A 16,366-nucleotide genomic window follows, 5' to 3' on the forward strand; every position below is an offset into this window, starting at 1 on the left:
AAATGTAGCCTATAGCCATCAAAGGAAAGTTCACCTGCTTATAGATTAACTGATGGCGCCTTGATAGTTTAAAAAGCTGGCTGATATATTAGTGTTAATATTCCAAGTTGGCTACTGTATTGAGTGAACATCCTTATTGGGATAATGAAAGCTTGCCAAAAAAAGAAATTACTATCTTATTGAGGTAATACAAATACTGTAGCTGAGCAGAAAGGCTTGAAAATGGTAGAGATGTTTGTTGCTGAAATGCAACAGTGAACTATAGCACTGTTGATTTTTGGTTGATGTTATGGAGGAGGTGCCATTCTTTCATATTTTTATTGATCCTACTGTATTCTTTAATGCAGATGATAACACAGATGTTGGTGAAGAAGACAGCTTCCTAGGCCAGACATCAACAAATGTGAACCCTCCATCTACGTTCAGTTATTTCTCTCAAATTCCTAGCAGTAGTGATCCCTTTGGAAGCATTGGACAACCACCCTTAGGGGTGGCAACCTCAACCCAAGCTGGAACATCTGTTTTCTCTAAACCTCCAGTTTCTTTCCCTCTTCTGCCTTCATCACAAGATGGGCCAAATGTATTTTCAGCTTCTGCTTCCAAATCACAGTCTTTTAATACTCCTTCTACTTCAGTACAAGGAATTGGAACTTATCAAACACCTCAGCAAAGTGGTCCACCATCAGCAGTCTTTTCAACACCACCTCAGGGAGCATCACAACAAGGTTATAACCCCTATCGTCATACTACCTTAAGTAGTAGAGCCAATCCTTACATCACTCCCCCCCAGCTGCAACCGACACAAGCACCTGCCCAGAATCTGCAGCCTTCACCTTCTGTACCATCTATCCAGAAGTATCCAACTCCTGCAGGACCAATGCCACCGGTAGGAAGTTTACCTTTCAGTATATTGCAATTACTATAAAAAGTTTAAGGACTCAATATCGTAGTTTGTTGTTCCTCTTAACAATTATCGTTTCACACTCTCACATTTTCTAGGAGCTCAATAACAATGATTTATGATTTGTTTAATATGTTTTGTAACTTGATTTAACTGAGAAAGGAAAATTTAACAAAATTAAAACAAAAGCATTTGAGACACTTGTTGCCCTTAAAATAAAGTTATATGCATTTGCTATCTTAGCCCTTGATTATTATTTTGCATGAAAACAAAAATGAAATGTTTTGATATTAGAATTTTTGACACTGTTTAATTATATCAAGTAAAGAGTTTATTGGTTTATTGGTCATATCTGAATGTAAAATATTTGCAAAATTATGAAACTGATTAGTTTTTGTATTTAATTTGAAAGTTTTGAAAGCTATATTGAATAGAGTTTTGATTAGGATTCAGTTGTGAAACCTAATGTCCGCCACCTAGATCAAGTTTGATAATAATTGACAATCAGATATACAAAATTACGACACAACTCCCATATTGCTTTTTCTTGCTATGCTAATTCAAAATCTATAAGAATAATGTATTCTTGTAATTGAGAATGGAATTAATTGTACATAATTAAGACCTGTATCTAAACATCAAGTAAAACTTTGAAATATTAAGGAAACTTTCTCTTTTTTTCATTCTAGCCAGCCCTATTACCTCAGACATCAATGTCAGCAGGCCCACTTGTGAAGGCACCACCTCTCTTATTACAAAACCAGTATGAATCAGTTCAGCCACATTGGTTTTACTGTAAGGAAGTGGAAAACAAGGAGCTATGGATGCCGTTCAGTGATCTAGATTCTACAACTCTAGAGAAGGTTTATAATTCTGGTAAGATTTAAGGATTGTCCTTTGTGTAATAATGTGTGCTTTTGGACATAAAGAGAATAGATAAGCATAATATTTAATATAAGGATCATTTTTACAGTGAGATATGATTTGCATATATTTAAAGGCTTTTTTTTAGTGAAAATATGAGATCTGATAGTTCCTTGTTTGGAGACAAATAATGTTTGTTCAGAAACTCTATGTGCTGTTTTGCTTTTCCTGTTATTTTCTGAGAACTGTCCTGGAAATGATCAAACAGAGCATTCCTCACAGATGCCATAGCTTAAAGAGTTATCAGAAAATACCAACTTGTTAAATATAGGTATATCACCATGTTTCTCCAAAAATAAGACCGGGTCTTATTTTCTTTTGGGCTCCAAAATAAGCACTAGGACTTATTTTTGGGGGTGTCTTTCCCCCCCATGTACAGGAGGCCCACTTCTTCTGCTTGCTCGCGGCAGGGCAGGAGGTCGCGTGGCATACCAGTGTCACTGCCACCGGAAGGTAGGGGGTTGGAAGTAACTCTGCACTGGCATACCTCAGGTCTCCCACAGCTAGGCCACCCACACCCCAATACCTCCCTTGCCTCACGGCTGCAGCTCCACAAACTCCATCCACAAGGACCCTGCATGGCTGCCAGCCCACTTCTGCTTGCGGCCACAATGGAGCAGGAGGCTAAGCAACACAGGTCCTACGGCCATGAGATGAGAGGGGAGGGGATGGAGCTGCCCCAGATGCCCCTCACCGGCTGTCATGCCTCCATCGGAGTCTGAATCTGTGGGGGAAGACGAGCTGGAACCTGAGCCGACAGAGATTGAGGTGGTGGCTTCTTTGGCTTTGGAGGGAAATGGGGAAGGGCAGGACCAGTCAGGCTGGGGCATTTCAGGATTAGAACAGCTTGTAGACAGGGAGAAACGGGCAGGATGAACATGAGAGACATAGCTCAGACGAGGAGCAAGGATGGCCCTCCTGATCCGAGAGCACAGAGAGTGGAGAGAAGGCAAGAACAGCACAGACTGTTGGGAGGAGCTACTTGGGAGGAGAGTTCCCCATCCATCTTCACAAGGCACACCTGGGTAATGAGACTTAAGGAGATGCTGTGAGGAAGTGCATTTGTTGAGAACAAATGCTAAGTTCCTGAAGTGTTAAGTGCTGACGTTTGAACTTTCCAAGAGTCCTTGCATTCTTTCTGGCTTTCTAGACTAATTAGCTGGATCCTTGCTTCCTGAACTCCTTGATTTGCCCTGCTAAATTTATTGCTGTGCAGTTCTGGGGTACACAGTGCTGGACCGGGCTATTTGCAACTGCTTGAGGTGTGTGTGGGGGTTTGTCATCACTTTGCTCTGGGAGTTGCCAGAAACGTGGGAGAGTTTGGGGAAATAAAGAGTTTGGAGCAATAAAGGGCTGATTTGAACTGCGAGCTGCCTATGTTATCTCTGTGCTGTGCCCCAGGTCATCACACCGGCTTACCTTAGGGCTCCTCAGCCAGGCCATCCATGTCCGACACTTGCCTCACCTCACAGTCGCGGTACCAGCACACCACTCGGTCTCCTGCTCCATTGCGGCCGTGAGCAAGCAGAAGAAGTAGGCTAGTGGCCATGTGGGTTCCTGCTGCACATGGCTGTTGGTGCTGCCACCATGAAGGCAGGTGTCGGGGCATGGATGGCCTGGCTGCGGGGGCCCTGAGGTAAACCAGTGCAGGGCATGTGGTGCAGTTACACCCGCCTCGCCTCGTGGCTGTGACACAGCGAGCAACCAAATGGAATGAGCTGCTGGCTGGCTCCACAGGCTCTTTAAGACTTATTTTGGGGGTAGGTCTTATTTTCAGGGAAACTGTATGTACATTTTTTACCTGTCATACTACAGTATTTGATTTATATAAAATATTTAATGATCTTGATGACAGTTATTCATGTAATCAAGATTAAGTGGCCAATTCTATAAGAGAGATTTTTGTTCACTTTTTTACTTACTTTTTAAGTAAACCTTAAGCAAGTTTACTACAGAAGGTTCCATAAAATCATACATTTGAGTAATGAGGAGTAATTCTGTCACGATTCTTTAGAAAAAACTCTCTAGTCATTTCAAAATAACAAGATTGGATACTGAATACTTCATTACTCAAGGAGGATTTCCCTCTAGTTTTCAGATTATTTCTCCTGTTTCTTGTTTTTCTCTATGGTATCTACTGAACTTTTCTATTGTATCCATGCTGGTGTATTTTTTTATATATTGTCTGATTCTGATATCACCAATGAGCAAAGTGGAACAACTGTTGAAAGAGATTCAACAGTAAATCTAGAAAACTTTCCAACTTGTCCTCATTTTCCGATAGAAGCTTTAGTTCAGAAACAAAATATCACTGTTCAGCGTAAAATTTGAAGCTTTCTCATTTCCAGTATTCACAGGTTTAGATGACAAAGGGAGAAAGGTTGATAAAGTAATAACTTTCTTCTTAATCTTTAGTGCAACCTGATCCAGAGAGTGTAGTCTTGAGTACTGATGGAGGACGTTATGATGTTTATCTATATGACCGTGTGAGGAAAGCTGTATATTGGGAAGAACAACAGTCTGAAGTAAGACGATGTACTTGGTTTTATAAGGGAGATAAGGACAGCAGATTTATTCCTTATACGGAAGATTTCAGTGAAAAACTGGAGGTGAGTATTTTTAAAAAGGAAGGCAACAATGTTAGCTATAGATTTTTTTAAAATCCCAAATTCAAAAGTAAAATTTCTTTTGAATAATAAAATAATGTACTACCACATCCTTATCATTATCATCAGTTCCTTTTGTGTGAAGTGCATAGGGCAGCAAGCTTTTCCCAATGAATCTATTTTAAAAATCATTTTATTATTTTGTGGCCTTTGAGTTATAAAAATGTTGCTGTAATATTAATTTTAAACCAGAATTTGAGTAGAAAGTAAAAAATGTTGAAAATTGGGTTTTTATTATTATTTTTTAAATGCAAAATTACTTTATACTGAATAGATTATATATGGCAAATATATGTTAATTATTATTACTATACAATCTAGATTATTTCATTTTACAGCCAATATGATTTGAAACTAGAGCATTCTATGCTGCATTAGCTGAAAATAGAATTTCATATTGTTAGTATCTGACTTTCATTGTGGCTTCTTGGGGGCAAGTGCCATTTAGAACATACTAGGCATGAAACACTATGGGAAAAACATCTTTGTCTTCCTAGTTTTAATTATATTTAAATAGTGACTGCCTTTAGAAATTTGATTAATTGGTAGGAAATGCATAGTCTCTATAAACAATTTGTGGGATGTGGGAACAATTTGAGGTTTAATATAATATTAAAAATGAAATGAAATTGCATTCTTGTCACATTGTCCTTTGATGTGGTTTCTTGATATTCAAGTTGTATCATTTATGTTTGTTGTAGGCTGAGTATAAGAAAGCTGTTACCACAAATCAATGGCATCGGCGATTAGAATTTCCAGGTGGAGAAACTTTCGTTATGCATAATCCTAAGGTAATGAGAATGTTGCTTAATTAGATACTCTGGAGAGCATCAGTAATGTATTGGTATTATCACTTTGGAGGACGATCATAATAGGATATAGAAGTAGGACCCTGTTTGGGCAAAAAGGGAAGGTTGAAATGTCTTCAGGTGGTTTAGGGTAGTTTTAAGGGTAGATTATGGAGGTTTAAGGAAGAGAATTGGAATGTTTTGACTGCCAGAGGCCTCCTGTTACAATTTCCATTCTAAACCCTGAAAAGTACTAACATTGGAAAAAAATATTCAACACCCAATTAGTTTAAAGTGGTTGGAAAGCACGCTGGTAAAATTCCACTAGTTTTTAATGATTTGGGGTTGTGGGAGGTTGCTCCTATTTGGGGCCTAAAATGGTGCCATTTTGCTTTTTAAAGAGCAGTTAATCATATCTGTCTATCAATCACCATACTTTAAGGGATAGCTGATTCATCTTAGAGCCCACCTTATCTACCGTATGTTTCCTGGTGAAATACATGGGAAAATCCCAATGGGGAGTAAATTGACTCAGGGTTATCATTAAGTCTTCATGAATTCAAAGAGCAAAATGATACTGCTAACAGATTTGTAGTGCTTTGATATCCTAGGGAGGGCGCTGAGTTTTCCAGCCTACCTTATCTATGTTTCCTGATAAAATAAATGGGAAAAAGCCATTGGTGAGCAAATACATATAGGGTTAGAGTTAGGTCTCCATGAATTTGGACAGCAAAATGGACATCTCCAATGGATTTGTAGTTTGTTGTATGCTTAGGGTCGGGCTAACTTTTCGAGCCAGCAGTATCTACTTTTCCCGGTAAAATACATGGGAAAATCCCTTTGAGGGGCCAAATATACCTAGTGTTAGGGTTAAGTGTCCATGAATTCGGATATCAAAATGAACATCTCCAATGGATTTGTAGTGCATTGGTATGCTTAGGAGGGGGCTGAATTCTGAAACCTCTGTTATCTACATTTCCTGGTAAAATGCATGGGAAAATCCCATTGGGGGGAAAATCCACTTAGGGTTAGGTCTCCATGAATGTGGGCAGGGTTAGGTCTCCATGAATTTGGACATTGCCAATGGATTTGTAGTGTGTTAGTATGGCACTTTCAAGCCAGCATTATCTATTTTCCTTGTAAAATATATGGAAAAATCCTATTTATTTATTTATTTTTTATATGCCGCCCTTTTCCGGAGACTCAGGGCGGCTTACACTGCGTTAAGCAATAGCCTTCATACTTTTGTATATTTTATACAAAGTCAGCTTATTGCCCCCACAAACCGGGTCCTCATTTTACCCACCTTAGAAAGGATGGAAGGCTGAGTCGACCTTGAGCCTGGTGAGAATTGAACTCGCAGTAATTGCAGGCAGTTGGATGTTAAATGCTACCTTATAGGAGGCATTAGCCTCCTACGCCACTCAGGCTCTGTTTTGAGAAGGATTGGTCCCTCTGTATTGAGGGACCAATCCACTTAGGGCTATGTCTCCACAAATTTAGGCAGCAAAATGGACATCCCCAATAAATTTACAGCATGTCCAACACAATCTTATATTAGGAGGCATATTGGATGTTTTTTTCAACAGTGCAGTTTAACTTTTTGAATAAAGTGCTGTCACAAATCATTATTTCAGGGGTTGTGAATCTTTTAAATCAATTTGGAAATTGAAATATAAACTTAATTTTTGTCTAGTATATGCTAAACAATCTTATGCCATTTTTTTCTTGGCAAAAAATCTGTAGTAACTATGAATTTAATCCACATAAGCTATAGCATATATTTATTGCATAATATTGCAGTATGTTAAATTGGGTATACATATAATACACTGATTTTATCTCAGGTTATAGTTCAGTTCCAGCCTTCTTCAGTACCAGATGAATGGGGCACCACACAAGATGATCAGACCAGACCAAGAGTAGTTAAACGTGGAATTGATGATGATCATGAGGATATACCAGATGGTAAATTGTACAGGATTTCATACAAAATATTCCCTTACAGCCTCTTGCTTTCTCCTCACATGCCAGGATGATAAATATGTTTTGGTTGAATAATATATTGGCTCCCAGCAAGCTTCTGAATATTGACTGTATAGATGCTGGTAATGGGTAAGGCTGGGTAAACACTTTTCCTCTGGATATCTAGTATCCAGTAGCCTCTCACCGACCAGTTCGCTCCCATAGAGAGGGGCTCCTCAGGGTGCCGTCAGCCAAACAATGTCGACTGGCGGCCCCCAGGGGGAGAGCCTTCTCTGTGGGGGCACCTGCCATCTGGAACGAGCTCCCCCCGGAGATACGGAGGATCCAAGACTTACGCATCTTCCGCCGCGCCCTAAAAACGTTTTTATTCCAACAGGCTGGTCTGGCCTAACTCTCCCTTTTAAATTGGCTTTTAAATTGGGTTTTAAATGTTTTTTTAGATAAATTGGATGTTTTAATTTGTTTTCTGAGCCTAAATTATTTAATCTGTTTTTAATAGTTTCTTAACTTTTGTATGTCTTTGTATTTTATCTTGGCTGTTCACCGCCCTGAGTCCTTCGGGAGTAGGGCGGTATACAAATATGATAGATAGATAGATAGATAGATAGATAGATAGATAGATAGATAGATAGATAGATAGATAAATTTACCTTGAGATGTCTGAGAGACTATTTCTTCATTTTGAGATCACAAGGGATGCCTTAAAATGCCTTCAAAGTTGAATAGAAAAACATTGCAAATATATAGAAATATTTAAATTGGAAAGAATGTCTTGTAGTATTTATGAATGTAACTGATGGTATTTATTTTTATTTTTATAGGTGAAGTGTCTCAAATTGATCATTTGGTATTTATGGTCCATGGAATTGGCCCGGTCTGCGATCTGCGCTTCAGAAGCATTGTTGAATGTGGTAGGATTATTTAAATATGGATACAGGAATGCATTCCTTGTTCCTTTTTTCAGCTAGTACCTTACTATGTTCTTAGACCTTTATTTAGAGTTGTTTGTAAAATCACTTAGTCTAATACACTAAAGCATTTAGGCTGGTCTTTAAATTGGATTTCAAATCACAGCAGTTGTTGTATCAGAAATATAAACATACAAATTAAATGTGGCTAAGAAGATAATGGAATGAATAAACTGCTCTAAAGGTATAATCCTCTTAAAAGGTATTCAAATAAATGATATATTAGTTTTAAAAGCTATTAGTGAAATAAAACAGAATTATAAACTATTATTATTGATAATATTTAAAAGTCAAGCTTTCCCATCAGGAGAGATGAAAAGTAGTAAATTGCTTCTGATGCTTTATCCAAATCAATTGCTTATATATTTTCTAATGACTTGGAAGGTGAACACTCTAGAACTTGCTGGGGTTTTAAAAAATCAAAATAAGTGGAGTATACAAAATTTTAGCTTATGTTTTTATAAGTCCACCTGCAGTGTTTGGACTAGAAAATATTTATTTTCAGAAATTAGAAATTCTGTTAGAGTCAGTATGCACATAATTACTATAAACTTAATACTTTTCTCCCTTTTTAAAAAGTTGATGACTTTCGGACAGTATCCCTGAAATTGCTGCAAACACATTTTAAGAAATCGATAGAAGAACATAAAGTGAGTAGAGTCGAATTCCTGCCAGTTCATTGGCATAATGCTTTGCATGGAGATGCAACAGGGGTGGATAGGTAGGTCTACTGTACTCACTTATTTTAAGAAAGTAGAATTGTTCTTTGATCATTGATTACTATCTCAAAGTTGATCAGTTATGTCTTTAAGTGTATAATTTTGGTGACTTTTTAGTTTAGAATTACTAAATGTTCCTATGAAAAAGTATCACATACTGAGAATTTATATCAATACTAACTTTTTCATTAGAATAAAAAAAAGGTAGTGATTTTCCCCCAGCATTTTATTCCGTTTTTCATAAGTGTATTTTATTGTACTATAACTGATTTGTCTGAAATAAGTCAAAGTTATACCATAGTTTTGAAATTAGCTTGATCCAACTGTGTTTAAGGCTGATCACACTTTAGAGCTTATACAAGGATGGGGAAAATAGAAAATAGATTTAATAACTCTTGTTCTTGCCATACTAAATATTTGCTAATTGTAATATTTGAATGCAACCAGTGTGGTTCCTTGAATATTTGAACCAGTCATTCTAGGACCGTGATGGCGAACCTATAGCATGTGTGCCCAAAGTGTCACGTGAAGCCATGTTGCCCGGCATGCACAGCCTTGCCTGTTTGTTTTCCGGGTTTCTGGCATGCATGTGCGCACGACAATCAGCTGTCCTTCACGCGCACAGCAGTGCTGAAAACCGGTGTGCGCATGCGTGATGGCCAGCTGATTGTCGGGTGAGCATGCGCACCAGAAGTGCGCGATCTGGAGCGCGATCCCTTTACACGCATGGCAGTGTCGAGAATCGGTGCGTGCATGCATGCCAGCTGATCATCGGGCGCGCATGCATGCGAACCCGGAAGTTCAACTTTTCCGGAGAGCGGCCCTGATGAGTGCACACAATGTTTCCACGCGACAAGGTTCCCTATCACTGTTCTAGGATAATAGAGCTAAATGACTGTTGCACTAGTTAAGTGTTTTTAAATAATTCATCTGAGATAATGGAAGTGCAAATTGTGGTATGACAGCGTGATACACTGTGGCATACTTCATATCACTATGTTTAACGTAACTTGCAGGCTATGTAATAATCTGTTTATGGTGTATGAAGGGAACAAATTTGTCTCTGTCTGGTACATTGATTAGATTCATTCATTCATTTTCCACTTTTATTATTTTTATAAATAACTGAAGATGACTCCTTTGTCCTATTTCCCTCATAACAATAATCCTGTGAAGGTGGGTTAGGTTGAGAGAGAGTGACTGGCCCAAAGTCACCCTGCTGACTTTCTTGCCTAAAGCGGGACTAAAATTCACAGTATCTTAGTTTCTAGCTTGGAGTCTTAGCTGCTAGACCAAACTGGTGCGTTGCATACTGCATTCATAGTTTGCCTAACTATGGGTTATTGAATACATCATCACTAATTAGGTTCACACGAAGTGAAACCTCAGTTTATTGAACCTTGATACAACAGACCAAATTTGTGACAATTTAAGTGATGATAGCATCAAAGTTAATCTCTATGATGGTGTAACTTTCAATTCAACAGAGGATCATGATTAACAAACTTCTTTTTCCTAAATGGTCTGTTAAATTCGGACAAGGCTGTTACAATGGAGTAGAGAAGCCACAAGGAAGATAATATCAGTGACCACGGTTGCTTTATAGACTTGAAAAATGATTTGTGAAAATTGCTTTGCCAATTTTTACTCTCAAGTTTCTTAGTTTTAGCAAAGTTTATTTGAAATCACTTTTTAATAACCTGTGTAATTGTGTTTTTTTAAGGAATATTAAAAAAATAACGTTGCCAACTATTGGACGTCTCCGCCACTTCACCAATGAGACACTACTTGATATCCTGTTTTACAATAGCCCCACTTACTGCCAAACAGTTGTGGAGAAAGTAACAGTAGAGATGAACCATCTTTATGCACTATTCTTGAGCAGAAACCCTGACTTTAAAGGTGGAATCTCTGTTGCTGGCCACAGTTTGGGTAATGCAACATCTTAATATGATGATTAATTCAATGTACCATTTTGTATAACGCTTGAGAACTGTTGTCTAAATGGGGGGTTTAATTCTTAAAGTTGTAGTTATATTTTTGTCCTAGAAACGTCTCTAGTATTCTGACATTGGGAATATCTGTCTATTTTGTTAGGCAAAGGGAAGTTTGGAAACTATACTTAAGAGGTCAATGTGTAATTACTGTTTAAACTCAGACTGTTTAGATACCTCAAAATTCTATTTCTAACAATAGAGTTTGTATCTCCTAGGATCCTTGGTTCTATTTGACATACTGTCCAATCAGAAGGATTGGACGTCTGCAGTTAATTCTACTCCTGTTGCTTCCAATGGTGCTGTGAAAGATGTGACAGATGACCAGCAGGTATTTGTATTACCAAACAATCTTCCTTAACATTTGTGTGATTGCTAAAAAAAACTTCAAACGATCACTGCAATATTCAGAACGTTAGAAATATATAACCTAATCAAATTACACAGTAGTGCTTATCATAATTTACTGAATGTCTTCTTCCAAGTATATTGCTTTCTCTCATAAATGACCAGTTCATAAGAATGGTTACACTACATTAATCAAGGAAAAACATTTTCTACATGCCAACATACCGTATTTTTCGGACCGGACTATAAGACACATCTTAGATTGGGGAGGAGAATAAGAAAAAAGCTGATTGGTGGGTGGATCGGCCTCCCGGAATAATCCTAATCAGCTGTTTCCAGAGGTGAATTTTAGCAACAGGTTCGTTGGTTGTGAGCTCTGTGCCTTGCTTTTTTTTCTGCCTCTGAAAATTCTGAAAAACTGTTTCAGGAAAAACTTTTTTTTTCTGCCTCTGAAAGCCTCTGAAGCAGAGCTTCAGAAAAAAAGGCTTTTTTAGCCTCTTTCAGAGGCTTTTATTCTGAAGGACTAATGTACTCTGTTCAATCTCCTTTCTTTGGTATTGGTATGTAGATTAACCTCTTCTGATCTGGTGGTTATTGTGTCATTCTCCAGATTTGTTAACTTAGTTTGGTTAGAACCTTTACTGATTCTTCTTTTGTTGCTTGCCATATTATTTTAGATAAAAGCCTTTCAGAGGCTTTTTTTCTGAAGCTTCGTTTCTGAGGCTTTTTTTCTGAAACTTCTTTCAGAGGCTTCTTTCAGCCTCTGAAATCTCCGTTTGCGAGGCTGGGCAGGGCTACATTTGGAGTATAAGACACCCCCAGATTTTCACCCTCTTTTTTGGGGAAAAAAGGTGCGTCTTATACTCCGAAAAATATGGTATGCATACATGGTGTATGGTAATTAACCAGGTTTCTAAAAGGTCCTCTGTATTTTTCTTTAGAATCTTAGCTTTTATTGTTAAAAAGAATTGTCATAAATACCCTGTTTCCCCGAAAATAATTCCCAACCGTAAAACAAGTCCTAGCATGATTTTTCAGGATGCTCACAATATACCATATATACTCGTGTATAAACCGAGTTTTTCAGCACATTTTTTATGCTGAAAAAGCACCCCTCGGCTTATACTCGAGTGCGAGAGTTCTTCGGTCTCTCCCGCTCATCTGCGGGTGCCTAAAGCCTCTGTGGGTGGTCCGATAACTGCTGATATCACCGCTCTTCTTTTCTCCTGCACATCGGCAGCCACTATGTTGTCGGTCTTACCTGTGCTTGGTCACGCCCCCTTGCTCCGCCCAAGCATTGCTGAATACAAGTACTGGTGTATCTCTGGTCTTGGATATACAGTACGTTTATTTACAGTACTTAGTCTGCTATATTTTATTTTTGAAATTTACCAGTAGCTGCTGCATTTCTCTTATTGACTCGTACTCGAGTCAATAAGTTTTCCCAGTTTTTTGTGATAAAATTAGGCGCCTCGGTTTATATTCGGGTCGGCTTATACTCGAGTATATGCGGTAAGCCCTATCCTCAAAATAAGCCCCAGTTAAGATTGTCAGCCAGATGGATGCATTTAGTACCATATTTTCCCCAAAATAAGACCTAACCAGAAAATAAGCCTAATGCGTCTTTTGGAGCAAAAATTAATATAAGACCCGGTCTTATTTTTGGAGAAACGTGGTAGTTGTATTGTCGCTATTGCAGAATATATTTTTTTTCTGTATGAGTTTTTACAATCCTTTAATGCCTTTGAGAGTTAACTCTAATTAGTGCTTAATCCCAGTGTTTTTTAGATACAAACTAGATCTTCTGCAATCTAGGTTGGGATTCTCTTTGTGACATGGTGGATTAAAGTGAGCACCAAACATACACTCACTCTATGAGATTTATTTTTGAGCTATCCACATACTCATTAGTGAGTGATTTATTTTGACTTTCCTTTGGTTTTAAATTTTATAATCTAATTCAGATTTTTTTTTCCTTTCAAGGGATCATTGAATTCTAATTCTGCTGGTTGCTTACTGTCTCATTTAAATGATGAACATGGGGATCATGACGATGAGGATGATATTCCAACCTTGCAAAGAACTTTGGAAACACTTAGTTTGTCAGAGTATATCAGTACTTTTGAAAAGGAGAAGATTGACATGGAATCTCTGGTATAGTAAACATTTAAAAAAATATCATGGCTTGTTTGAATTCAAAACAACATTCCCATTTTATGCACATCCTGAAGTATCTATTGACCCGGGAATCACGGTTATCCAGAGGAATTTATAAGCATACAGTAATACGTTCGTGAACATGAGATCATTACCACCCCTCCCCACTTCCTCTTGATCATTCAATGCCTGAAATTTTTGCACCCTCTAAAATAATTTTAGGATAGTACAACGATGATAAATCCTTGAGAAGAATAAGTATTATTTTAGTGTTTGCACGGAAGTTGTCATAGATTACTGAATTTTCAGTTCAGTAGCCAATTCTAGTGAATAAAAAAAGACAAGAGAAGAAACACTGGCACAAAATATAGAAGTATACAAATTTCTCAGTGGGCATCAGCACACTTCAGAGTATGTGTTATTAACAGGAAGCAGCTGCTTAATTTTTTAGTTTTACAATTTCATCTGGGTTTTTTTGGTGGGAGGGGGAGGTTGGCTTCTTGTGAAAAAGGATTTCGTATTGCCCCAAAACACCAATGAAAGCAGGATCCTCATATTTAGCAATCAACCAACAGTACTCCGTGAGAGCAGCCATATGGCATCATATGTTGCCAAATGTCATTTTGCTAGAGTTGGCATTGGTGTTTACCTAGTGAAGGCCATAGCTCTTGTGAGTGAAAGACAAGCCAATGTATGAAGTTGAACTAATCCCAGGAAACTATATGCTTGAATTACAAACCTTGGAGTACATTCTTTGGTGTATAAAGGAGTCATTGGAATGGGTATTATTTAGGTCAACAGAATATGTAGTTTTTACCTTTGGTGAGAGTTGAGCAGGAAGTAGGAAAGACCCTTTCAATATACTCATTGAAGTTTCATGATCAGTGGCCAGGGATTTGAGAAAGAATTGAGCTGCAATTGGCATAAGATGTTTCCTGTACGTTAGGGGCCAGTGTCCCGGCATGTTGAAACTGAGAAATTAATTGGCTATGCCTTTGTCACTGCTACTCCGGGACTAAATTATCCAAAACAAACTCTTGATATTGGAAAGAGCTTGTTTTAAATTGAGTCTTTTCCAAATAATAACCTGTTCTTTCAGAGTGGAGAGGATGTAGAAAAATAAAAGCTTAATTTCCGGAGATAAATTAAAATGAATTAAAAACTAAAATTAAACATAAGATAATGATGCTGCAACTACATTGCTATCACAGTGGTAAGCTGAATGAGTACGATATATTGGTCACGATAACCTACTTAGGATTTCTCTGTGATGACATTTGGGGAATTTATTTATTAGTTCAATTTATATGCCGCCCTCCTCCGAAGACTCAGGGCAGCTTACAATGCACCTATAGCAATAGCCTTCATTCTTTTGAATATACCTGCTTATTAGGGCTTTTGGCTCCCCCATAAGCAGTGTTTCTACAAAGTCAGCTTATTGCCCCCACAATCCGGGTCCTCAATTTATCTACCTCGGAAGGATGGAAGACTGAGTCAACCTTGAGCCTGATGAGATTTGAACTCGCACTAATTGCAGGCAGCTGGCAGCTAAGTGCTACATAACAGCACTTAGTCCGCTGCACCACCAAGGCTCTGTAAACTAATAGATTAGGTTTACAGTATTTGTTTTTAACATGTATTTTGATCTATTTTTATAAACTCTGGCTCCTACTGCTTTCAATCTACAAAACAAGGATAAATGTGGGGAAATAGCTGTTCTTTCAATTACACTGACTTGGTTATACTGGAATATCTTGATTTACCTCCCAGGATTCATGGTAATTGTCACCAGTGCATATGCAAGTCCTTGACTAACAACTACAATTGAGCCCAACATTTCTGTTGCTAAGTGAGACATTCGTTAAGCACGTTTTGCCTCATTTTGCAACCTTGCCACAGTTGTTAAGTGAATCACTGAATCACTGCAGTTGTTAAGTTAGTAACATGGTTGTTAAGTGAATCTGGCTTTGCCATTGACTGAAGGTTGCAAAAGGTGATCACATGATCCCAGGCCACTGCAACCATCATAAATACAAGTCAGTTGCCAAGCATCTGAATTTTGATCATGTGACCAAGGTGATGTTGTAACAGTCATAGGCGTGAAAAACGGTCATAACTAATTTTTTTCAGTGCTGTTGTAAATTCGAATGGTGACTAAACGAATTGTTGTAAATCAAGGACTACCTGTACTACTAAAATGTTTATACTTCTTTTTGTATAACCAGATATTAAAAGAAAAATACAAAATCTGATTTACCTCATTTTATTTTGAAAGTTGCTGTGTACAATTGATGACCTGAAGGAAATGGGAATACCTCTTGGGCCTCGGAAGAAGATAGCAAACTTTGTAAAAGACAAAGCAGCCAAGCAGGTAGGAATAGTAGTTTTGCTTTGGGAAGCAATCTTATTTAATCTCTGTTTGAATATTAACATTTCATCACAGAAATGTGATAAAATACAAAATAAGCAACATAACATATTTTACTGACCCTATATGTGGAAAAAACACCTTTTGTCAAAGTATTATGAACAAATATTTAACAGTCAGCTCCTAGTTAGAATTTTGTATGAGAGCCAGTTTGGGGTAATGGTTAAGTGGAAAGCCGTGAAAAACCTTACCAAGAAATTGGCAGCGATTTAAACCCTTAAAGCTATAGAGAGAATGGGTTATAAATAATCCATCAGAAAAGTTGCAAAGCAAAATGAGGCAAGGAGAGGCTCATTAGATCAAATGAAAGAGAAAGAAATTAGCCAGAAATATTATGCACACATTTGAATAAATGGAAAAAATTGAAGATTCTATAGGGCATCTTAGGAGAGAAATTAAGTGCATTTTTAATGTGAAAATTTTAGCAAGTAAAGCAGAAATAATAAACAGTTGAAAAAGGACTTAGACAATTTGGCTTTCCTGGAAT

General features: G+C 37.8%; 1 protein-coding gene across 6 annotated transcripts in view; it reads left to right on the forward strand.

Moving 5' to 3' along the window:
• The window catches only part of SEC23IP (SEC23 interacting protein), a 37,236-nt gene that overhangs the window by 2,111 nt on the left and 18,759 nt on the right, over positions 1-16,366 (forward strand). For all 6 annotated transcript variants that reach the window (XM_070945392.1, XM_070945396.1, XM_070945395.1 and 3 more), the window contains exons 2-12: positions 348-886; positions 1,591-1,777; positions 4,241-4,434; positions 5,193-5,282; positions 7,127-7,247; positions 8,087-8,176; positions 8,813-8,954; positions 10,676-10,884; positions 11,165-11,277; positions 13,278-13,448; positions 15,727-15,822. In XM_070945392.1, the coding sequence (XP_070801493.1) occupies positions 348-886; positions 1,591-1,777; positions 4,241-4,434; positions 5,193-5,282; positions 7,127-7,247; positions 8,087-8,176; positions 8,813-8,954; positions 10,676-10,884; positions 11,165-11,277; positions 13,278-13,448; positions 15,727-15,822 (1,952 nt within the window). The remainder of the gene's footprint in view (positions 1-347; positions 887-1,590; positions 1,778-4,240; positions 4,435-5,192; positions 5,283-7,126; positions 7,248-8,086; positions 8,177-8,812; positions 8,955-10,675; positions 10,885-11,164; positions 11,278-13,277; positions 13,449-15,726; positions 15,823-16,366) is intronic.

The sequence above is a fragment of the Pituophis catenifer genome, unplaced genomic scaffold (assembly GCF_029215685.1).
Source record: "Pituophis catenifer annectens isolate HBS135680 unplaced genomic scaffold, rPitCat1.0.hap2 SCAF_6, whole genome shotgun sequence".
Classification (NCBI taxonomy): Eukaryota; Metazoa; Chordata; class Lepidosauria; order Squamata; family Colubridae; genus Pituophis; species Pituophis catenifer.